At 43.9% G+C, this 24185-nt stretch overlaps 1 protein-coding gene across 1 annotated transcript in view; it reads right to left on the bottom strand.

Moving 5' to 3' along the window:
- Positions 1 to 22813, bottom strand: part of LOC140508187 (uncharacterized) — a 29313-nt gene extending 6500 nt beyond the window's left edge. Inside the window, exons 1-6 of the mRNA XM_072615966.1 lie at positions 22642 to 22813; positions 21516 to 22531; positions 14951 to 15077; positions 13502 to 13597; positions 8648 to 10043; positions 5019 to 5060 (exon numbers count right to left, since the gene is read on the bottom strand). Coding sequence (XP_072472067.1) covers positions 5019 to 5060; positions 8648 to 10043; positions 13502 to 13597; positions 14951 to 15077; positions 21516 to 21548 — 1694 coding nt within the window. The 5' untranslated portion in view covers positions 21549 to 22531; positions 22642 to 22813. The remainder of the gene's footprint in view (positions 1 to 5018; positions 5061 to 8647; positions 10044 to 13501; positions 13598 to 14950; positions 15078 to 21515; positions 22532 to 22641) is intronic.
- Between the last annotated feature and the right edge of the window lie 1372 nt (positions 22814 to 24185).

Genomic DNA, 24185 nt, shown 5'->3' with positions numbered 1-24185 from the left:
CAGGCTGACAGCAGTCAAAGTAGTAGTTTGGGGAAAATTTATATATCCATACTTCATTGTAGCCTTCAGGGAGGAAGGACAGTAAGGAGAAAAAACAATAAAGGAAAGAGTGCACAGCAGAGAACAAAAGAAAACTTACAAGGAAAGAAAGAAAAGCTGGACAGGTAAAAGACAAGGCAGAGGATTTACTATACAGGTCTTCCTGAAAAGGAAATGTATTGCTCTATACTTTGAATCCTCTTTCAAGTTCTGCTATGCACATTGCAATGCTTTTTTTTTTTAACTTCCTTGTTTTGTATTTGATTCTTAAAAAATTCAAATAAAAATTCTCTAAACTAATAAGAGAAATGTGAACCAAAACAGCTCTGAGGTGAAAGGAAAACTCCTAGGACTTTGAATAGTTCCCCAGACTCAGCTCTTTCCCTATATCCTCTCTAATAAGGGAAGGACTAGGCCTTTCACAAATGCTAATGAACAGCGACAGAAGGTACCCTTTTCTTTGGCCTCATCTAAACAGCTCTGCTAAGAGCTTTTGAGAATCGGAAGGTGATCCAGAAGTTACCTTAACCTGCTTTCTTAAGTTTCTCTATTTACCAGAAACATTGGACCAGAGTATGAGGCCAGGTCCCTGTCTCCCCCCGCACCCACCCCTGCCCCAATTCATAATATTTTCTGCCAAAATGGGGACTTAGCCAATTAGGCAATTCAGCTCATCCTCTCTGTCTCCTGCTGTTTCTACTCTCCAAAACAAGCTAAATTTCAATGGCTGTAAGCTGCCTATTGGGGTTTACTTGGTGAATTTCTTGTATCTTTCTTTTCTTCTTTTCTTTTCTGTCTCTGTGGTTTTCTGCCTCTCTCTCTTCTCACCTCACTTTCCTTTCTACCAAACCTTAAACCCATTTCACTCTGGAGCTCATGGATGGACAATAGGTCCCTGGCCAAGTACCACTGCATGGCTATTTTGGGGGCCTTCCTGGCTCAGAGTGAATGTAAATAGAAAATATTACTCTTTTGGCCAACAACCCTCAGGGTCTTACCTCCCAGGCTGATTTTCTTTCTTTCTTTCCTTTTAATTAAAGGGGCCATTTCTTGACACATTTCTTTTTTTATTCAAGTTTTCAACATTCATTTCCACAAAATTTTGAGTTCCAAATTTTCTCCCCTCACCCACTCCAAAATGCCAAGCATTCTAGTTACCCCTATCACCAATCTGCCCTCCCTTCTAACATCCCTCCCTTCCCTTATCCCCATCTTCTCTTTTGTAATGTAGGGAAAGATAACTTTCTATACCCCATTACCTGTATTTCTCATTTCCTAGTTGTATGCAAGAACAATACTCAACAGCTGTTCCTAAAACGTTGAGTTCCAACTTCTCTTCCTCTCTCCCTCCTGAACCATCCCCACTGGGAAGGCAAGCTATTCAATATAGGCCATATCTGTGTAGTTTTGCAAATGACTTCCATAATAGTCGTTTTGTGCAAGACTAACTATATTTCCCTCCCTCTTATCCTGCCCCCTATTTCTTCTACTCTCTCTTTTGACCCTGTCCCTCCCCAAGAGTGTTGACTTCTAATTGCTCCCTCCTCCCATTGTGCTCCCTTCCATCATCCCCCACCCACTCTGCTTATCCCCTTTTCCCCCCCTCTCCTGTATCGTAAGATAGACCTTCATACCAAAATGAGTGTGCATTTTATTCCTTCCTTGGGCCAAATGTGATGAGAGTAAGCTTCACGTTTTTCCTTGCCCCTCCCCCCTTCTCCCCCTCACTGAAAAGTCTTTTACTTGCCTCTTTTATGAGAGATAATTTGCTCCATTCTATTTCTCCCTTTATCCTCTCAATATATTCCTCCCACCCCTTAATTTCATTTTTTTCAAGATATGATCCCATCCTATTCAACTCACCCTGTGCTCTCTGTCTCTCTCTGCGTGTGTGTGTGTGTATGTGTGTGTGTGTAATCCCACCACCTACCCAGATACCGAAAAAAGTTTCAAGAGTTACAAATATTGTCTTTCCATGTAGGAATGTAAACAGTTCAACTTTAGTAAGTCCCTTAGGATTTCTCTTTCCTGTTTACCTTTTCATGCTACTCTTATTTTTGTGTTTGAAAGTCAAATTTTCTTTTCAGTTTTGGTTTTCATCAAGAATGCTTGAAAGTCCTCTATTTCATTGAAAGACCATTTTTTTCCCCTGAAGTATTATACTCAGTTTATACTGGGTAGGTAATTCTTGGTTTTAGTCCTAGTTCCTTTGACTTCTGGAATATCATATTACAAGCCCTTTGATCCCTTAATGTAGAAGCTGTTAGATCTTGTGTTATCCTGATTGTATTTCCACAATACTTGAAATGTTTCTTTCCAGCTGCTTGCAATCTTTTCTCCTTGACCTGAGAACTCTGGAATTTGGCCACAATGTTCCTAGGAGTTTCTTTTTTTGGATCTCTTTTAGGAGGTGATTGGAGAATTCTTTCAATATTTATTTTGCCCTCTGGTTCTAGAATATCAGGGCAATTTTCCTTGATAATTTCATGAAAGATGATGTCTAGGCAATTTTTTTTTTTTTGATCATGGCTTTCAGGTAGTCCCATAATTTTTAAATTGTCTCTCCTGGATCTATTTTCCAAGTCAGTTGTTTTTCCAATGAGATATTTCACATTATCTTGCATTTTTTTCATTCTTTTGGTTTTGTTTTGTGATTTCTTGGTTTCTCATAAAGTCATTAGCCTCCATCTGTTCCATTCTAATTTTGAAAGAACTATTTTCTTCAGTGAGCTTTTGAGCCTCCTTTTCCATTTGGCTAATTCTGCTTTTTAAAGCATTCTTCTTCTCATTGGCTTGTGGAACCTCTTTTGCCAATTGAGTTAGCCTATTTTTCAAGCTGTTATTTTCTTCAGCATTTTTTTGGGTCTCCTTTAGCAAGGTGTTGACCCACTTTTCATGATTTTCTTGCATCTCTCTCATTTCTCTTCCCCATTTTTCCTCCACCAGTATTTTCAAAATACTTTTTGAGTTCTTCCATGGCCTGAGACCATTGAATATTTATTTTGCATGTTTGGGATACAAAGACTTTTATGTCTTTCCCTGATGGTAAGCATTGTTCTTCCTCATCAGAAAGGATGGGAGAAGATATCTGTTCTCCAAGAAAGTAACCTTCTGTAGTCTTATTTTTTTCCCTTTTGGGGCATTTTCCCAACCAGTTACTTGACTTTTGGATCCTTTGTCAAGAGTAGGGTGTACTCTGGGGATCTGTAACATCTCAGTTCCTCCAAGGTGGTACAATCAAGTGCGTACACTGGTCTGGGACCAGGGAGAGATTTTTGTGCCCAGAATCTTTGCAGAGTTTCCCCTTCATAACCACCTCATCTCAGCGCCACCAAGCCAACACTAGAGGCTGAGATTCAGATAAGCTGCACGGGCAGGGCCGCCATTCAGTGTGAGATAAAGATCAGCTGCTGCATGGGCCTCTACAGAGGACTGAGGTAAGAACCAGCTGCTCAATGCCCCCAGGGCTTTTATGACCCAACAATGGATGCGGGGTGCTTTGGGAACTGCTGCTGCCTGCCCTATATGGCCTCTGTGGCTGCTGCCTGAGGCTGGAGCTACGGGAAGGCCCTTCTCCCTTCTTGGCCAATTGAAAAAACCCTGTCACTGACCTTTGGTACCTGTGGGTTGAGGGATCTGCAAATCGCTGCTATTGCCACTGGAGATTCCACCCCCGAGGCCTGCTCCCATCCTCCTCTCAGAGCCTTGAGGTAGGGCCAAGGCTGGACTGGGCTCTGCTCTGCTCCAAGTCCTCCTTTCAGGTCACCCTGGGCTGGAAATCTCCTCCACTCTGTTGTTCTGTGGCTTCTGCTGCTCCAGAATTTGTTGAGTCTTTCTTTACAGGTATTTTATGGGCTGTGGGGGGAGAGCTAGCGTATGTGTCTTTCTACTCTGCCATCTTGGCTCCACCCCCCTCTTGACACATTTCTTAAAGAGACTTATTCACTGAATGGGCCTTACCTCACTCAAAATGAGAACTTCAAAAGACCTTAGCCTGAAAGGGCCAAGGTCTCCATTGCATGCTGGGCTGTCTCCAGTTGTCCTGATGGATATCAGCCCACTGGACCCAGATGACTCTGGAGGAGAAAGTAAGATTGATGTATTTTTATGTGGGATAACTGGGAAATGCAATTAACTGATGGCATCTTAAGTTTTTTTTTCATGTTTTACATACATGAAATTTTTTGTTATCATAGCATTTCTAAATTCTCTTAAATTGTGAAATTGGAGAGACCATTGTAATAGAAATGTTATTAGACAAAGCAACTTGTCTTTTAATCTGGAGGCTTTTAAATTATGGATTGGGCTTTTAAACCAATATGAGGAGATATTTGAAAACTGAAATATTGAATGTGATATATTTTGTCAGAGACAATAACGTTTACTATAATATTGAATTTTTACTTGAAATTCTTGGGTATGATGAAAGTGTAGGTGGTGATTTAAACATATTAATTAATTCAACCTAGCAGATACTTGCAGCAAAAGTGAAACCTCAGAATATGGGTAATTTTAATTTATAAGTAAAGGATAAATGAAATATGACTATTGTACTGTCTACTCATCTCTCTCTTCCACAGAAAACCATGTCACCTTTGAGAATGTCCTTAAGGTTTCTCTACACTAGGTATACTCTCACATAAGGTAAGAGATAATTTGTGGTTGCCCAACACTGAATCCACATACAGTTTCACCTCAGATTGATTATGATGACCCATCTGGATGCTCTGAGTGCCTTTCTTCATCCATCACAGTGATAAGATTTCTATCTAGTATGAATTCTCTGATGGGGAATAAGCAGTGATTTGGTGTTTGAAAGTTTTATGACATCACTTATAGTCCTAAAGTTTCTTTCCAGGGTAGAATCTCTCATTTTAACAAACAGAGCCGTAATTAAAATATCTGCTATTATATTCATGACATTTGTGAAATTTCTCCTGTGGATTCTCTGATTCAGTTGAGCAAGAGTGGAGCTCCACATGAAAACTTTTCCACAGTGATTCCACGCATAAGGTTTCTCTTCCCCTCAGCTGATGCTGGTCAGGTCTGTGGATGGAGTGCACTCACCTCAGATGAAGGTCATGGGGAACACCTGAATAACATGTAGGACATGAATGTAAAGGAATGCTACTGTGCTGTAAGCAATGATAAGCAGCACATAAAAGAGCAAGAAAATGCTTTTACAAAGGAATGGAAGAGGGGAGGTGAGAGGGAATGAGTGAACCTTACTGTCATCAGATTTGACTGAAAGAGGGAAAAACATACACACTCAATGGAGTATGAAAATCTATCTTACCCTACAGGAAAGTAGAGGGGAAGGGGATAAGAGGGGGGTGGTAGAAGGGAGGACTGATTGGGGGAGCGGGTAATAAGCAAACACTTCTCAGGAGGGACAGGGTCAAAAGAGAGCATAAAATAAATGGGGGCAAGATAGGATGGAGGGAAATATGGTTAGCCTTTCACAACATGACTGTTATAAAAGGGTTTTGCATAACTACAAATGTATAACCAATGTTGCTTGCCCTCTCAATGGAGGGCAGGGAGGAATGGAGGAAGGGAGAGGATTTGGGACTCAGTTTTAAAAAATAAATATTCAAAACTTCTTTTACCTGCCACTGAGACATAAGATACACAGGCAATTAGTTTTAGAAATCTATCTTACCCGATAGGAAAATGGAAGGGGAAGAGAATAAGAGAAGGTGGAGGGGGAGATGGAAAGGAAAGCAGATTGGGGGAAGGGGCAATCAGAAGGCATGCCATCATGAGGTGAAGGGAGGGGAGATATGAAGAGAAAATATGGACCTCAAAATCTTCTGGAAGTGGATGTTTGTTGGGGTCCCCTAGACCATTTACGGGAACGCCTAACCCCGGCCCAAGGCTTTTGTCTGGCAAGAGGCCTTGATCTCGTGAGTAATGAGATGGGGCAGGAGACAAAGGTGGTGAAGACTCCGTTTATTTCAGCTAATTCACATGCATATATAGTCTTAATTACGTAAAACATTCCTAAGCCTTACATTGAACCTATCACCTATCACCTATCACCTTTCCTTATATGGGTGTCTTCTCCACTGGACATCTGGAGCCAGACAAAGAACTACCATGGTGCAAACAAAGACGAGACCCTTCCTCCTGAAATCCATCTAGTTCCACCCCTACTGACAAGCCCCTAGGTTATCTAGGCAGGCTCTCAGTGTGGCGTCCTGAAATGGACAGGGGTCAGCTCTAACTCATCCCGTTACAGATGTTGAAATCTAAAAATAAATAAATTGACATGTGAAAATATTAAAAAAAAATTAAAGAATTTTTTCGTGATATCAGGTTTAAGAAAAAAACAAAAAAAAAAGAGCAGCCAGATTTCAGAAAAACCTGGAAAGACATACATGAACTGATGCTGAGTTAAGTGAGCAGAACCAGGAGCACATTGTACACCATAACACTAACATTGTAAGTGATCAACCTCATTTGAACTCAGCTCTTCTGAGGACTGCAATGTTCTAAGACAATTCCAAAAGTTCATGATGTAAAATGGGATCCACATCCAGAGAAAGATCTCTGAATACAGATAGAAACGTACAATTTTCACTTTTTCCTTCTTGTAGTTTCTCATTGTTTTTATTTCTTTTTCACAAAATGTTTAATGTGGAAATATATTTAATATGAATGCACATATATAACCTATATCAGATAGCTTGCCATGTTGGGGATGGGGGGGGAGAAAAAAATTTGGAACTCAAAATCTGATACAAGTGAATGTTGAAAACTATCTTTACATAATTGGGGAAAAATGCTCTTAAGTCGGGAAAAAAGAAATGTGATGATATTGAAATAACACTGAATTGATTGTGAAAAAAAATCAAAACCAAAACCGGAGGTTCAAGACTAAAGCCTTCCCACAGTGATTACTTCACAAGGCTCTTCTCAAATGCGATGTTTGCACTCTTGGTGATGCCTTCTCATCTTCCTTCCTTTTCAGGTTTTATTGATGCATTTTCTCTTTACACCAGAGACAAGACAAACCATCTCTCCCTCCAGACTGAATCATCTCTTACAATAAAGAAAAATAACTGAGACAGGCAATCTAAGCACATGGGCACATTGGTAGTAGAGATAACCTTCTACCTGGGAGTGAGGCCCTGGGCCTCTTGGTGAAGAGGGAGACAGTTTTCCTTCCCTGATCTCAGAGACAGCCTCTGTGCTGCACAGTGACTCAGAGGGCCACTTGTTCAGTCTTCCCATTTGCACTGTTGCAGTCACTGGGTTTGTACCATATACACTGGGTATGGCTCATGAGGTTCTACTCATTTCTGTCTCTGCATCAGGTGATAAGAGATGAAGGGGAACCCACTAGAGGAGAAAAAACAGAACAACTGAATAAAGCAACCAGACGTTGATAAACTCAAGAATAGGCAGGGAAAGAGGCCCCTTTTTAACAAGCATAGAGAGAAACCAGGTTTAGACTCCCAGGTTCCACGTACACAGAACTGAAAAGAGACAATGGACCTGAGTAGAAAAGTCACCAACGAAATTATCCATGAAGGAAGATGGAGGAGGAGGAGAGTCATGAGTTTAGCAGTCCCACAATTCCTGCAAACAGATGGAGAATATCAAGGCCCAGCCTGAATCCTGAGGGGGAAATCCATGAAACCACAGCAAAGGCTTATTCCAGACTGAGTCAGTGTAGAGGGACAGAGAGAGATGTCCGTGGACTCACAGGGAGGGGATCTGGCCACGAAGGGCATTCCTGAGCATTCCAGAGAGGGGAGAGGTTGTCCAGAAGGCCAAGAAGGGGGCCCAGAGCCAGCACAAACTTGTGCAGCCTACAGGAAAAGATGGTACCTGGCAGCCATATGACTTAGTGCCCAATTCTGGGTTAGACACCCAGGGCAGACTGAAAGGACTTGCCCCTAGATATGACAGTTCCAGGGTGAGGGCAAGTGCTGGGCCCTAGACTGGGAATTAAGCAAAGAAAACATTCAACAGCTATGTGGTTCTCATCCCAGGAGCACAGTGGGGTTTCAGAACCAGCTCCTGGCCCAGGATGAAGCCTGTGGAAAAATAACCAGGGAAAGAATCTCATACGAAAAAGGACCCTGTAGTTCTGTCAGTCTCGACCAATTTCTCAGCTGCCTTATACTGACTGGGCCATCAATATCCTACTGAAACCCAACATGAGGGAGATCCAAAGATGTACTGATCAAACCCAAACACAGGGCAGGAATTTTCAGATCAATGATGGGGAAGAGAAGAGGGAATCAGACTATTGAGGGAGTACTGGAAGACTGCAGGTCACAGGCATGAGCTTTGTCAGGGATCCTGGAGAAACCCCAAACTTGGGACGCCAAGAAAGCAGCACCAAGAACATTCTGGACATTCCCTCCAGAATGTGGACACATCCTGGCCCTACTCTCAAGTCCATGGTCAGAAAGAAGCCTGGAAGAAAAGGTAGACAACAAATAAAACCTCCACAAATGTTCCTTGGGTGAGAGGGACCCTCAGGGCCCAAACCCAGAAGAACAGGAGGACTTCGAAATGTTTTCAAATTTACTTACACACGAAAATGTTATCAGAATTCTTTTTTTCCTTTTATTTTTTAGGGTAAGTTTTCTCTCCAGTGTGGATTCTCTGATGTTTAGCAAACTCAGACATACTTTTAAAAGCCTTTCCACACTGATCACATTCATATCGTTTCTCTCCTGTGTGAATTCTCTTATGTACAGATAGCTTAGAGCTCTGTCTGAAAGCCTTTCCACATTGATCACATTCATATGGTTTCTCTCCAGTGTGGATTCTCTGATGTTCACCAAGTCTAGAGTTCGTTCTGAAAGCCTTTCCACATTGATCACATTCATAAGGTTTCTCTCCTGTGTGAATTCTCTTATGTGCAGATAGCTTAGAGCTCTCTCTGAAAGCCTTTCCACACTGATCACATTCATAAGGTTTCTCTCCTGTGTGGATTTTCTTATGTACAGATAGAGCAGACTTTATTCTAAAAGCCTTTCCACATTGATCACATTCATAAGGTTTCTCTCCTGTGTGAATTCTCTTATGTACAGATAGCTTAGAGCTCTCTCTGAAAGCCTTTCCACACTGATCACATTGATAAGGTTTCTCTCCTGTGTGGATTTTCTTATGTACAGATAGATCAGACTTTATTCTAAAAGCCTTTCCACATTGATCACATTGATAAGGTTTCTCTCCTGTGTGGATTTTCTTATGTACAGATAGAGCAGACCTTATTCTAAAAGCCTTTCCACATTGATCACATTCATAAGGTTTTTCTCCAGTGTGGATTCTCTGATGGGCAACAAGGTAGGAGGTCCCTGTAAAAGCCTTTCCACATTGATCACATTCATAAAGTTTCTCTCCAGTGTGGATCCTCTGATGTTTACCAAGTTTTGAGTTTGTTCTGAAAGCCTTTCCACATTGATCACATTGATAATGTTTCTCTCCTGTGTGGATTCTTTGATGTATACCAAGTTGAGATTTCATTCTGAAAGCCTTTCCACATTGATCACATTCATAAGGTTTCTCTCCTATGTGAATTCTCTTATGTGCAGATAGATCATAATTTCTTCTAAAAGCCTTTCCACATTGATCACATTGATAAGGTTTCTCTCCAGTGTGGATTTTCTGATGTATAGCAAGATTGGACCTGTGTTGACAAACCTTTCCATGCAGATTACATTCATCAGTTTTCCTGTCACTGTGAATATTATGATGGATAATGAAGGATGAGTGTTCATTACACACTTTCCCACATTCACAACACTCTTGTCGTTTGTCTCTATTGTGAATTTTTTGATAGCAAATCAGGGATGACTGTAGACTCAAGTCCTTTTCACACTGATGACAATCATAAGGTTTCTCTCCTGTGTGGATTCTGTGAAATGCAGCACAGATTTGTCTCCTAGTGGAGTCACAAGGACCATCCCTCTCCTTATGAATTTCTTTCAAAGAAATGCTTAATTTTGCAGCATCATCTTTTGTTTCAGGTCTACTCTCTCCTGCAAGAAACAAACAATAAAACATATAGAAAGAGACACAAGAACACACATAATTATAATTATAATCCATTCCTCTCTTGGGAATAAAGTAAACTAGGTTATCTACATGCTACTTTCCCAGGCCAAGAGAAAAGTCTTCAAAGTTCCATGGATAGAATCCATCATTTGAAAATGCCATGAGCTCACATCTGCAGGACAATCTGATCTAAAAAAACCTTCACACACCATCACACTGGGTCCTCAGAAGCACTCATGACACAGGCAGACCCAGCATTATCATTATATTCATTACTCATACCATGAGATGAGAATGGCTGAGTGACCTGCCCAGCAATTCAGCAACTGAGACTAGAACTGCAATCCTCCATTGGGCATGCTCTGTCCATGGTAGTAGATGGCCGTTCTCTATTCCACTTTCTTTTCTTTTGTTCTCTTTAAAATATATTTTATTGGGGGGAGGAGCCAAGATGGTGGAGTAGAAGGATGCACCTCTAGAAGCTCCCCTCCCAAAATGACTCTAAACAAATTCTCGAGCAGCAGAAGCCACAAAACGACAGAGTCAAAGAGATTTCCAGGCCAAGGCAGCCTGGAAGGCTGACTGGAAAGGTCTATCGCACCAGGCGCAGAGCGGAGTGCAGCTTAGCCTTGGCCATGCTGAGCCAGGGCCAGGACTGGAGCAGGTTTCAAGGCGCCACCAGCACCAGCTGCGGGTTGCAGATTGCCTTAACTCACAAATGCGAAAGACAGCTTCAGTGGTCGGTGAGAAAGATTTTTCACCTGGATGAGAATGGAATGCAGCAGTGCAGTCCTGGACCTAGGCAGTGGCAGCTTCCATTATTGGAGCCCTCACCTGAAGACCCTGGGGCAAGAGCCCTGGCCTTAGGCAGTGGCAGCTTTCATTGCTGGAGCCCTGGCCTGTAGACCCAGCAGCTGATCTGGATCTCAGCACTGAGTGGTGGCCCTGTGGTTAGGAGGAATGCTGGCTGGTGTGGTGGAGCTGATGGAAGCTGTAGAGAGGGAATCCTGTTCACAGACCACAGCGCAGGCCAAGAGAGGAGTAAACTCCTCTCCCCTGACTGTGCCACCTTGTAGGAACTGAGAACTTAGAGGTCCCCAGAGCATACCCTCCTCTTAACAAAGAACTCAAAATCAAGTAACTGGCTGGGAAAATGCCCAAAAAAGGGAAAACGAATAAGACAACAGGTTACTTTCTTGGTGAGCAGGTACTTTCTTCCATCCTTTTAGATGAGGAGGGACAATGCATATCAACAGAGGAAGACCTAAAAGTCAAGGCTTCTGCATCCAAAACCTCCAGAATAAATATGTTCTGGTCTCAGGCCATGGAAGAGCTCAACAAGGATTTTGAAAATCAAGTCAGAGAGGTGGAGGAAAAATTAGGGAGAGAAATGAGAATGATGCAAGAAAATCATGAAATGAAAATCAAGACCTGGCTAAAGGAGAGCCAAAAACATGCTGAACAAAATAACACATTTAAAAATAGTCTAATTCAAATGGCAAAAGTGGCCCAAAAAGTCAATGAGGAGAAGAATTCTTTAAAGACCATAATGACCCAAATGGAAAAGGAGGTTCAAAAGCTCACTAAAGAAAAGAGTTATTTACAAATTAGAATGGAGCAGATGGAAGCTAATGACTTCATGAGAAACCAAGAAATTACAAAACAAAACCAAAAGAATGAAAAAATAGAAGACAATTTGAAATATCTCATTGGACAAACATCTGACCCAGAAAATAGATCCAGGAGAGATGATGTAAAAATTATTGCACTACCTGAAAGGCGTGATAAAAAAAAAAAGCCTAGACATCATCTGTCATGACATTATCAAGGAAAACTGCCCTGATATTCTAGAACCAGAGGGCAAAATAAATATTGAAAGAATTCTCTGATCACCTCATGAAAGAGATCTGAAAAGAGAAGCTCCTAGGAATGCTGTAGCCAAAGACTGAGTGAGCCTCAGGGATCAGGGGATGGACACAAGTTGATGATTTATGTAAAGCAGGATTAATTAATTCTAAGTAAGGCAGCAGCCTGTGCTACTACTTAGGTGCCACCGAATAGAGACAGAGAAAATCACAAAAGCAGGCTGTCTGAGTTCACTACTCATTTAGGCTACATAATCTCACTGTGGTCTTCCCTGTGGCAAGGCTATCCTTTGACATGTCTCCATCTGACTCTCTTGGGGCAGGTAGGTGGTTCAGTGCATAGAGTACTGGTCAAGACCACTGTAGGTCAAATCCTACCTCAGACACCTACTAGCTGTGTGACCCTGGCCAAGTCATTTAAGCTTGTTTACCTCAGTTTCCACATTTGTGAAATGAGCCTGAAAAGCAAATGGCAAACAACTCAATAGTTTCTCTGCCAGGAAGACCCCAGATAGGACCATGAACAGTCAGAAACAACTGAAATGCCTGAACAACATAACTGATTCACTATCACATTAGTCCCAGCAGCTTTTCCAATTCCTTTCATTCTTCCTCAGCCCTCCCTTCTGTCTCTCTCTCACACTGTCCACTCTGAACTCACCCAAGAGAAATTTGCCTCATTTTTCATGGAAAACATTGGATACTTGGGCAAACTCCTTTCCCTGTGTAAATCAACCCATTCCAGCATGTCATCTTCCTCAGTATACTGCCTCTCCACCACACCCATTATTTCCCTACTCTTCAGTCTCTGCTGCACTAATGACTCCTTCCATATTGCCACAAACAAAACCATTTCTCTCTAATCCTCAACATACAGTCACTGGAGCCTTTCAACCCAAGAAGTATTTCCCTATGTCTTCTATTTCATAGCTAAAAACTGGATGCACCCATTTACAGCTGGTGTCACCATCTCCCCATGTGTATAATGCTCACCCTGGCTTTCCTGGTATTGCCCAGCTTCCACAATGAGCCTTTCCAGTCCTTCATTTTAGGGCTTTCCCTCTCTCAATGAGCTCCCATTTGTCCTGTTCATAACAGGTTTCTACAATGTGGTTGGCATGTTGTCAGCACCCCCACACCCTACCCTACATACCCAATGATGAGCTCCAGGACAGCAGGGGCTGCCCCTTGCATCTCTTTATTTCCCTGCTGCTTAGCTGAGGGCCTGGCACAGAGCAGGCATTTAATAAATGTTCAATGTCTTAAAGAAGGTCTACAAAAGAACCCAAAATGAAAAGTCTAACCCTTTTGGCAGTTTTAGGGGAGTTCCTGACCCTTAATTCCAAACAATGACATTTCATGGGATCAGAGATTTATCACTGGAAGAGACCTTCAAGGCCATGGGGTCCAACTCCCTTCTTTTACATAGGGGGAAACTGAGGCTCAGTGATTCAGTAACTTGTCCAGGATCCCACCTGTAAAAAATATCTGAAAAAGAATTCCAAGTCAGGTCTTCCAAACCACACATAGAAGTCTCTTGTAACTACACCTCTCATACCTGCTTTCCCCTCACTCACCTGGATAGCAGCTCCTGAGGCCTTCTTGCTCCAGCAGCCAGGGTGCTTCCCTTCCCTCCAAATAAGACATCAGATCTTCTCTGGGAACTGGCAGTCCTGGGCATAGGGAATCAGGGATGAGGACAGAGAAAACCTTGTAATTTATTTCCCTTTAGGGAAAAGGGTGTGCATGCAAAGCTAGAGAATCACTCCATCATGTTCACAGAGAACTGGTTTATTCTCCCATTAATACTTGTAATGCAAGTAATCCAGAATAGGATGTGCCAGATCAGCCTTGAGCTCCAGCAAAAGGGACCTTGATGAGTAAGCTTTGACCCTGTCCACTCTCCTGCTCCTCACTCCCTGAAACCTATAGAAACCGTGGTCCTGTTCATTCAGGCAGTCTTTGCCTCTGCTGGTCACATTCTGCTGCTGGGGAACTCAATGACCCTCAGTTAGTCAGATTCTGATTCTAGGCCAGTTTGCTATTTCTACCAGTGACAGAGGCTTGCAAGCAATGTCACAGGATGGTTCCCAGAACTCCTCAGGCAAGGTTTCAATAGAACTGATTTTGGGAACGTTGGGGAGAGGTGGGGAGAAGATCATGGAACCAATCTGGAGTCAGAAAACTTGGTGCCCCTTCTTCATAGGAGGATGGACCCATTGCAAAGCTTCCACTATCAAGAAAAAAGAGGCAGATGGAGGAGCAGTAGAGAGAGCCCTGGGCCTGGAGTCAGGAAAGCCAGGGTTTCAATCTAGCCTCAGACAGTCAGTAACTGTGTGCTCCTGGACAAGTCATGTACCCTCTGTTTAAGTCCACTTTCTCCAGTGTCAAATGGGGATAATGATATCACCTCATGACATCACACTATAAAGAAGGCACTGAGCACAACAGCTGGGGAACAGCAGCTGAACAGAAGTGCTGATGCTCTTCCTTCCTTTCCCACCATCTGGGCTGGAATTGGGGGCAATGGAAAGGAAGGGGAAGGACAAATGTGCCCTAGAGGCACAGCTGGGAGCTGGGAGCTACCAACTGAGGCCTCTCATAAAGAGGAATGTCCTAAACACTTGGCCCCTCCCAAAGAGGAAGGGGGTGCAGGACCAAGCCTCCTGAGCAGTGTGCAGACATTGGGCAGACACAATTCATGTCCAGGGAGATGCTGGACTGCCTGATGGGGGATGACTTCCACACCTGACATGCTTCAACACTGATCTGATCTGGCACCTCAAGCTCCCTAGAACTGGTAAGAGTCAGGAGCAACCAGGAAACCTCCCATATTGTCCTTACACAATGTACTGCCCTTTCATAGGAAACCCAGGCAGCAGGAGGCTCCTGTCTCTAGGCCACCAGAAACCAGCACTCTTCCCTTTCCAGTAAGTGATAAATGCTCCAAAGCCAGCACACTCAGGAATGGATATATTTCCTCTTATAGCAGACTCAGAGAGGCCGGCCAGGGGAAGTGTCCTTACCCAGGGACAGCAGGTTCCCAGCATTCTCCAGCATGACCTCCTTGTACAACTCCTTCTGAGGAGGGTCCAAGAGGCCCCACTCCTCTGGGGTGAAGTCCACAGATACATCCTTGAATGTCACCAACTCCTAAACCATCAAATCACAGGACTTAGAGCTGAAAGGGACTCCAGAATTCGTGTAGTCTGACCCTCATTAAGGGAGAGGAGGAAACAGAAGCAGAGAAAGGGGATTTACCCACAAGTCATACTCCTGCTGAGTGTCAGAGTCAACACTTGAAACTACAGTCCTTAAGAGCCCAATGGAATATTGAGAAAAGGGTTTGATGTGGCCAGATGGAATAAAGTTGAGAAAGGTCTTATTATGGAATGTGCCTTCCTATGTATTCTAAGACAACGTGTGTTGCTTTATCTGTGAGGTCAGAGGACCTGTGGAAAAAGAAAGAGAGAAATGTGACATTTTTCCCTTCTCAGAACTCACAGAAGTGATGTGTTATAAAGCAAACTGTGTGACGAATGTGTGAGAAGGTGGCAAGGAAAGTGTATTCTGGGGATTTGGGGGATTCATGCAGGATTGTAGAAGATCTGGTTTATTTCCTGAGAAGCTGCAAAAAAAAGTCTTCTCTAGATAAAACGTGTAATGGATTCATAAGAGACAGTAATTACAATCTGGACTGAACTGAGGGATATGAGACTTTCCAGCCAAGTGAAGGAGGTTAACCTGTTACTGTGAGTGCTCGAGGCTACTGTGGGTATGATGTGTCACGGCCAAAACATCTCATGCCTTTGCTGTATAAATCCTTCATTCATGAACACCATATATGTGTTTATTCTAATATTTAGTTCCTATAGTTGGTCATTTTCTTGTTCTTTGTGCTCAAAGTGAACCAAAATGATGTCACTATGTCAGGGTCAAGGTGTGTCTGACTATGGATGATCAGTCCAACGGGCCCAGAAGGCTCTACCACAGGTCAGGCACAAATAGTCCATGTGAGTATCTGGGCTGGAGATGGCTCTCACTCTGCACATCTCTCCCTTGTTTGGAGCTACTTCAATTCTCCTTTGCTAACACAGCCCAGCACATGCTTTGATGTGGACATGCCATGCTGGGTGGTCCTTTGCCAGTGTCTCCCATGTCTCACAATTCATTACAAAGTTCTTCAGAGAGACCTTGGGAATGTCCGTGTATCACTTCTTCTGACCACCAAGTGAGCCCCTTCTTTGCATGAGTTCTACATAAAACATTCTTTTATGCAAACATTCTTTTGGCATTTGAACAACATATCCGTTGATCAGAGTTGTGCTCTCTGTAGTAGAGTGGGAATGCTTGGCAACCTAACTTGAGAAAGGACTTTAGTGTCCAGCACATTATCTTGTCAGGTGACCTTCAGAATATTCCTAAGAAGATTCAAATGGAAGTGATTCTGTTTCCTACGAGGCTTGGGCACACTGTCCAGTTTCACAGGCATACAATAATGAGGTCAGCACAATGGCTCTGTAGATGTTCTGTGTGGTAGTTAGCCTAATACCTCTTCTCTCCCATACTTTCCTTGGAAGCCTCTCAAGTACTGAACTGTCTCTGACAAAGCAGACATCAGCTGTTAAAATGAGTTATCTGAAATAGAGAACAATCTGAGGCACAAAATTTGCTAGTGGATAATGATTTCATTCTAACAGCTGACAGGTTACCTTTAAGTCAGGGCAACTAATTCCTTGCAAAGGGTGACAAAACTGGGACTTACAGAGTTTGTTTTTATAACAGAAGAAGAAGAAAAAAAATTCCAACCATCTTAGGAAACGTCTTGAAAATAAAGAAATTGGACAAGTCTCGTCATTGGTTACTGAATCCTCCTGGGTTTTCATCACCCAGATTCAACCTGAGTCTATCAGCTTGTCTGTCAAACTGAGACTACCCCAGAAGTCTTTGTTCTGCAGCTGATGAGTTTTGGAACCAAAAGTATTATTTTAAAGGATCTTTAAAGCTTGAATAAAGAGGAGAAAAGAGGAGCTTGTGGTTTGCAGTGAGCAGTCACACCCCATCCTCCAGCTGCCAGAAAGGGAAACTCAGTCTTATAACACTATACTACTCAAAGTAGACAACCTCCAGGTGAAGAAAATGTGAAATGGAGCTAATTCACTAAGACTGGAAAGAGAAACTTAGCCTTCCATCACCTCCCTTTTTCCAGCCATCAGGAAGGGGAATTTAGCTTTTGAAAAGAGTCTTGGAATCCCATGACTATTTTCTTCATACAAAGAAATATGTTTTCCCATAAATTATCTATTACTAAATGACAGTCTTATCAGTCTGTGTATTCATTAAATCTATAGGCAACCTAGACTAAGAAGCATGTCAATGTTAGTCTGGCCTAGCTGTGAGGGCAGCTTTGGCCCAACAAGGGAACTTAATCCTACTATGAAACTAAAAATAAATCAAAGTCATTAAACACTGATTGAAAGGTTATTCTTTTCCCAACCTCTTCAGCTCTGTGTACATGCTAGAAAGTGCACTGTCAAGATGATGGAATTTATTCAGAGCGCTCAAAAGTTCTCAAACTGCTGTAAGCAATGGATAGTGCAGAGCAAAATGGGGGAGAACTTCTATTTTCTCTTTACATTTTTAAAAATTATCTTTTATTTTTCCCTAATTACATATTAAAAATACTTTATTTATTCAAGTTTTGAGTTCCAAATTCTATCCCTCCTTCCCTCACTCTCCCTCCCTACAGTAAGAAAATATAGGTTAGATGTGCACAGTCATGTAAAACATTTCCTCATTAGTCATTCTGTACAGGAAAACTGGGGCAAAAAAGAAAAAAAAACTAAAAGAGAGAAAGTGAAAACAGCTCTTCAGTCTATATGCAAACCATGTCAGTTCTTTCTCTGGAGGAGGGCAGTGGGCTTCCTCATCAGTCCTTTGGGATTTTCTTCAATCATCACATTACTGATAACAGCAAAGGACATTAGGATTAGACCATCATCTTACAGCACACTCTACAAGACATTCTATATGGATGTTATGTTGTTCAGTCATGTCTGACCCTCCCTGAGCCCATTTGGTCTTTTCTGGACAAAGAAATTATCAAGAAAAACAGCCCTGATATCTCAGAGCCAGAGGGTAAAGCAGACATTGGAAGAACCCACCAATCACCTCTTGGAAATGATCCCAAGAGGAAACCTCCCAGGAACATTACAGCCAAATCCCAGAGCTCCCAGGTCAAGGAGAAAACAGTATAAGCAGCCAGACAGAAGCCATTAAAGGTCATGGAGCCAGAGTCAGGCTAACACAGAAATGAGTAGTTTTTACACTGAAACATCAGAGAGTGTGGAATCATATTCAGTAAGACAAGGAGCTAGGATGAAGGCCAAGCATCACTTACCCAGAAACACTGAGTACAATCCTTCAGGGAAAAACGGACATTCAATAAATAGAGGACAATCAAACATTCCTAACACAAAGACCAGGGCTGAAGGAGAAGCTGACCTTCACATACAAGACCCAAGAGAAGCATCAAAACATAAAGAGGGAGGAGAAAACAGAAGAGATTCAATGAGGTCAAGTTGCTCATATTCCTACATTTATGACCATTAAGGCAATTAAAAGGAATATATATTGAGAGTCTGTGTGGACTGTGAAGAGATGATATTCAAAAAAGAGATAATTAAGGGGTGAGAAAGAATTATATTCCAAGGAGATGGAAGGGAAAGGAAGAAGGGGGTGAATTATCTCACATAAAAGCAGCAAAGAAGAGTTATTACAGTGAAGGGGAAGATGGGGGAGGTGAGAAAGGAGGACTTGAACCTTACTCATATGAAAATTGGCTCAAAGAGGGAATAATATACATGCTCAGTTTGGTACAGAAATCTATCTCATCCTATAGGGAAGTAAAAAGAGACAGGGATAAATGTGGGGCAGGATTGATGGAAAGCAGGGTATGTTGGGGGAGGCATTCATTGGTCAGAAGCAAAGCATGGCTAAGGGGAGACGTGAAAGATGAGAGAGAGAGAAAGAATGAGAGAGAAAGAGAGATAAAAACAGGGAAAATAAGATGGAGGGAAATTCACAGTTATCATCACAGTAAATACGAATGGAATGCACTCACCCATAAACTGCATCACTAAATGCACAACAATTTTGATTATATTAAATTAAAAAGGTTTTTTGCAGAAACAATATTAATGAACCATGATGAGAAGGAAAACTGACAACCTGGAAAAAAATTTACAGGAAGTATCTGTGATAAAGGTGTCTTTTATCAAATGTATATAACTGAGACGAATTTATAAGAATACAAGTCATAACCCAAGTGATAAATAGTCACAGGATAGGAACAGACAGATTTCAGACAAAGAAACCAAAGCTATTTGTAGTCACATGAAAATGCTACAAATCCCTACTGATTAGAGCAACGCAAATTAAAAGAACTCTAGGTGACCACCTCATCTATTGAATTGCCTAATAAAACATAAAATCAAAATGTTAAATATTGGAGAGAGTAGGAAAACTAAGACACTAATGAACTATTGGTGGATTTGTGAACTGATCCAACCATTCTGGACAGCAATTTGGAACTATCCTCAAAGGCCTATGAAACTGTGCGTAGCCTTTCCTCCAACATGGACACTGGTAAGGCAATATACACAAAGGTTTCTTTAAAAAGAAGAGGAGAAATGGACCTGTTTAGAGAAGGGTATTTATAATAGCTCTTTTTGCGTTGGCAAAGAACTGGAAATTGTGGAGATGCCTGTTAATTGGGGAATGCCTTAACAAGTTGGGGTATGTGACAGGCAGGATCTCAGGAGACTGAGAGAGACTTACATGAACTGATGCAATGAAGTCAGCAGAACCAGGAGGAGGATGTACACAGTAACAGCTACACTGTATGGTGAACAGCAGGGAATAACTGAGCTGTTCTCAGGGATACCTGGATCTAAGACAACCCCAAAGGGCTCCTGATGAGAAATGCTGTCCCTCTCCATAGGAAGAACTAACTGAGTCTGAATACAGACCTAAACATACTTTTTTTCACTTTCTTTCTTTTGCTTCCAGTTTTCTTTCACAAAATGACTAATATGGAAATGCTTTACAGAACTGCACATGTATAAGCTATTTATGATTGCATACCATACAAGGGAGGGGTAAGAGGAAGGAAGAAGGTTGAGAACTGGGAACTCAAAAGAGGAATTTTTCTGTGCCATTGGGGAAAAAATGAAATATTATTTCAAAAAAATTAATAGACAGTGGCATCTAGGTTGCCCAGTGGACAGAGCACCAGACATGGAGTCAGGAGGATGTAAGTTTAAATTTGGCCTCCTACACTTACTACCAATGAGTCACTGGGGAAATCACTTAAGCCTTTTTGCCTCAGTTTCCTGAACTGTGAAATAAAGATACTAAAAACACCTCTGATATAAAGTTACTGTGACGATAGTCAAAAGTGGATGTAGGGGAGAAAAAAAGTCCCTCCACTGTGTCTTTGCCTTTGAGCCTGATGCCTCTCTGACAAGAACTGGGTGTCTCCTTCAGTATTCCCTTTCTTCACTGGCAAAAAAAGTCTCCCAGGACTTTGAATAGTTCCCAGACTCAGCCCTTTCCCTGCATCCTCTCTAACAAGGGAAGTCCTAGGCCCTTCACCAATGCTAACTGTGTTCATCCTTCCTTGCAAAAGAAGACCCTGCCATCAGAGAATTGATGACATGACTTGCACTTGACTTTGTTTTGAATGAGGGAGGGCTGTGCAGGTCACCAGCCTCACTTTTCCTCCACAGCCATGTGAATCCAGTGACCAGATATTCCTCAACATGACTGGAGATGACCCAGAATGCACTGGGAGACCTTGGGCCCTTTAGGGAGGAATGCTAATTACTTAAGAACTAAAGAAGGCACTGTTTCCTCTGTCCTGATCCAAACAGCTCTCTTTAAGTGCCTATGAACCTGTGAATGTGACCCAGAAGCCAACTTAACCTGTTTTCTTGAGTTCCCATATTTTCCAGAAACACTAGACCAGAGCAGGCAGGAGGTCAGGACCCCAAAGCCCAAAACCTACCTCCTGGGACTGGCTCCTATCAGTCCTTACTGCCCTCTCAGTGTAGCCTTGACAGTTAAACCACCTACAAAACAGGGACCAGTCAGCGTAGACCAGACCAATAAACTGTCTGTGCAGCTTAGACCCTGGAGAAGCAGAGCACTCTGTCTTCCAGGTCTGGGAGGGAGGGCTGGGCCAAAGAAGCAAAGGGGAGGGGTGCTAGACATGGATAAAGGAGCAAAGACATGACCCCTATGGGACAGAGAGGGAAACCTTAAAAATGAACATGGGAGGGGAGCAAGTGGGTGTAGCCAGGGTGGGGGTGGGTAGGTTAGAGCCTGTAATGTGAAAGTGCCTTCAATCCTTGCAGAACACAGAAGGAGAGAGCAGGGCAGTGTTGTTACTACTGTTTTCAATGTCCTGCCTATTTCTGTGAAGAAACATTCCATAGGGAGGGGAGTGCCTGCCTCAGAGACAATCCCTCCTAGTCCGTGGAAATGGCCTCTGGCTGATGTTGGTCAAGTCTGAGGGCAAAGTGCACTCACCTGGGCTGGGGGGCTGCAGTTCCCAGGGGCCATTCCCTCTGGCTCCAGGCTCCTTGCTTGGGCCAGGCCTTGGTCTTCTGCAGGCTGAGCTGGGAGGGAGGATCCCAGAGGGGCAGAGTCTTTCCCTTTTCTTCCAGGGCAGGAGGCTGGGCTACAGGGATCCACAGAGGGTCAGGCCTTGCCCTCAGGGCAGAGATTCTAACTTACGGGAATGGTAGATGATCCCATGCTCTCCTCCTCCTCCTCCTCTTCTGCCCCCTTCTCCTCCCTACTATCCTTCAGACAACCAAGGGGCAGAAGGCCTTTCAGATCCCAGGTGAGACAAGAGCAGTCAGAACTTCAATGGCTCCTGAATCATAGATCTCCCTCCAACTGGTCCTTTTCCCTCCCTGCACACCCTCTCCCCAACTAACACACACACACACTATCTAGACAGCAGACTGACTCATTGATCTAGAGAGGAGGGAAGCTTAGGAAGGTGGAGGGTGGGGAAGACTCTGGGATGGAGCCCCAGAGAATGTCCAGGGGAAGCCTGAGGCTGGGAGATCCAGTCCAGTCTGGGATTCAGCCCCCTGGTAGGGGGCCTGAGGGCTCTGCAAGAAGAGGGGGCAGGGATACAGGAGGCCTGGGGAAGGGGAGCCCAGGAAAGGTCTGGTAGGAAGACATTCTACCCCAGCTCATGGCAGGGAGGTCAAGGACACTGCACTGACAGAAGGGCTCCAGGGGTACACTGAGCCTGGGAGAGCAGGAGGCCTGTGTCCTGGGGTCTAACTAGGAGCTCAGGAGGATGTGGGATCCTCTGGGAGAGCTCAGGCCTGGAATTCCTCAAAGGGAGATCAGACACCGGGAGCCAGTGGCTGGGGTCTGATAGGGAAGCAGCCCGGGAGTTGTGGATCCAGGTAAAGGCGGGTCAGGAGGAGGTTTGGTTCCTGCATCCAAAGTCGCGTCCTCAGGGCAGGCACGAGCTTTCGGTCCTTACAGACCCCAGCAGGGAGAGGCTTGTCCTGCAGCCAGGCCTGTGGGGGAGAATGGGACCAGGGGGCACAGACCACGTGGTCAGAGGAAAAGGTGAAGACCCAGTGGTAAGAGGAGCCAGCAGGGCTGGGAGGCGCGGGCTCGGACCTACCTGGGACCTGCACCCACAGAGCTGGCGTCCAGAGGGCAGAGTTCCCAACTCTGGGAGAGAAAAAGGGAGAGATCTCTGCTCACAGGGCAAGGAGAAGAAGGAGCCACCGCAGCCCAAGTTCCTGTTCTCAGCCAGCCCCCTGGGAGGGTGCTCCCACCCTCTGCCCGCCCCCGAGACCGTGGGCCGTTTCCTCCAATCACACCCAGGGCCAGGAGCTCCGCCCCAAGCCCCGCCCTCCGTCCCGTCAATTACCTTCCTCCGTGGGATGAGCCCTCCCCCGCCCCATCCCCTCCCAGGCCTCCAAACTCCACCCCGGGCTCTGATTCCACCTGGGCACCACCCGCCAGGTCCGTCATCTCTTGGTTATCACTACCACCTGATTGGGGGGAGGGGGAGAGCCCGGAAGAGACGACCCGGAGGTGGCCAGGAAAGCCGGTGATTCCCAGCAAAGCTGAGTTCTGCTGTTTCGGGGTGGAGGTTGCTCCCAAAATGCAGTCACTTGGGTTCTCACGTTTCTCCCATGGCAGAGTGGAATGTGGGCTCATTTCCAGGCAGATCCCAGGGGATCATGGGGATGTTTGACCAGCTAAGGGCAGAGCCACCCTTAATGTAAAATACACTTAAATGTGGCATGTGAGGGGGTGTGTTTAGGAGCTGAGGGAATGAGCATTAAATGGCAGTGGGTTCGAATCCCCCCGTTGTCCTCTCTGAAAGGCTTCAGGCTGCAGGGCCAAGGAGAAATGGATACAGTGGGTTTTATATCGGAGACAATCTGAGATCATCAAGTGAAGGATGTGCTTTGGCAACTTTGTTTCATGCGTTGAAACTGTAACATTGTGTATGTTTTTACTTTGCTTCACATTTTTCCATTGGGGGATGTGGAGGAAATCGTGCTCTAAGTTATGCTCTTAATTTGGAAAAATGGTTTCTAGAGGGACATGCAACTGTGCCCTTAGAAAAGGAGTGGGACTGATGAGGTTCAGACTCTGGGAGCCTCCTTGAGTTCCCCTTGAATCTTCCCACTTAATCTGGCCTTTCTTACCCAAATCTAATCTTCTCATTTGTTCAGGCAGTCTCCGGAAGCCCATGGGCTTTTCATTATCATTTCAGGTCTCTGTTGCACTCCCCACCCTTGATCCCATCAACCCCATACCCATAACTGTCCCTATCAAGATCTCTGGATTGCCCCACCTGCTTCCCACCCAAACCCTCCCTAGCCTGATATCTCCTGATAGCCTCCAGCTGTTTCCAGCCTTTGACCCTCCTTGGACTTCTCCTCAGGACCCTTCCTAAATCCCTCCTCCCATCACCCTGGACTACCAGACCACCCCCCAGATCCCTCCTATACTCTTTTCTGTATTTAAGTCCCACCTTGCCTCCATGAAGGTGCTCAGATGCAATCCAGCTCAGACTCTGTCTAGCTGGGATTGTGTCTGGCCCGCTTGTGAATACAAGCGTTACAAAAGCTTAGGCTCCTTAAGAGGCAACCCAATTAGGCGAATCCTTAATAAACTTTGTTTTCTTTGGCTTTAAGAAGGCTTGAG

Source organism: Notamacropus eugenii, chromosome 5 (genome assembly GCF_028372415.1).
Source record: "Notamacropus eugenii isolate mMacEug1 chromosome 5, mMacEug1.pri_v2, whole genome shotgun sequence".
Classification (NCBI taxonomy): Eukaryota; Metazoa; Chordata; class Mammalia; order Diprotodontia; family Macropodidae; genus Notamacropus; species Notamacropus eugenii.
Note: the sequence above shows the minus strand (reverse complement) of the source record. Positions and strands in the feature narration are given on the sequence as shown.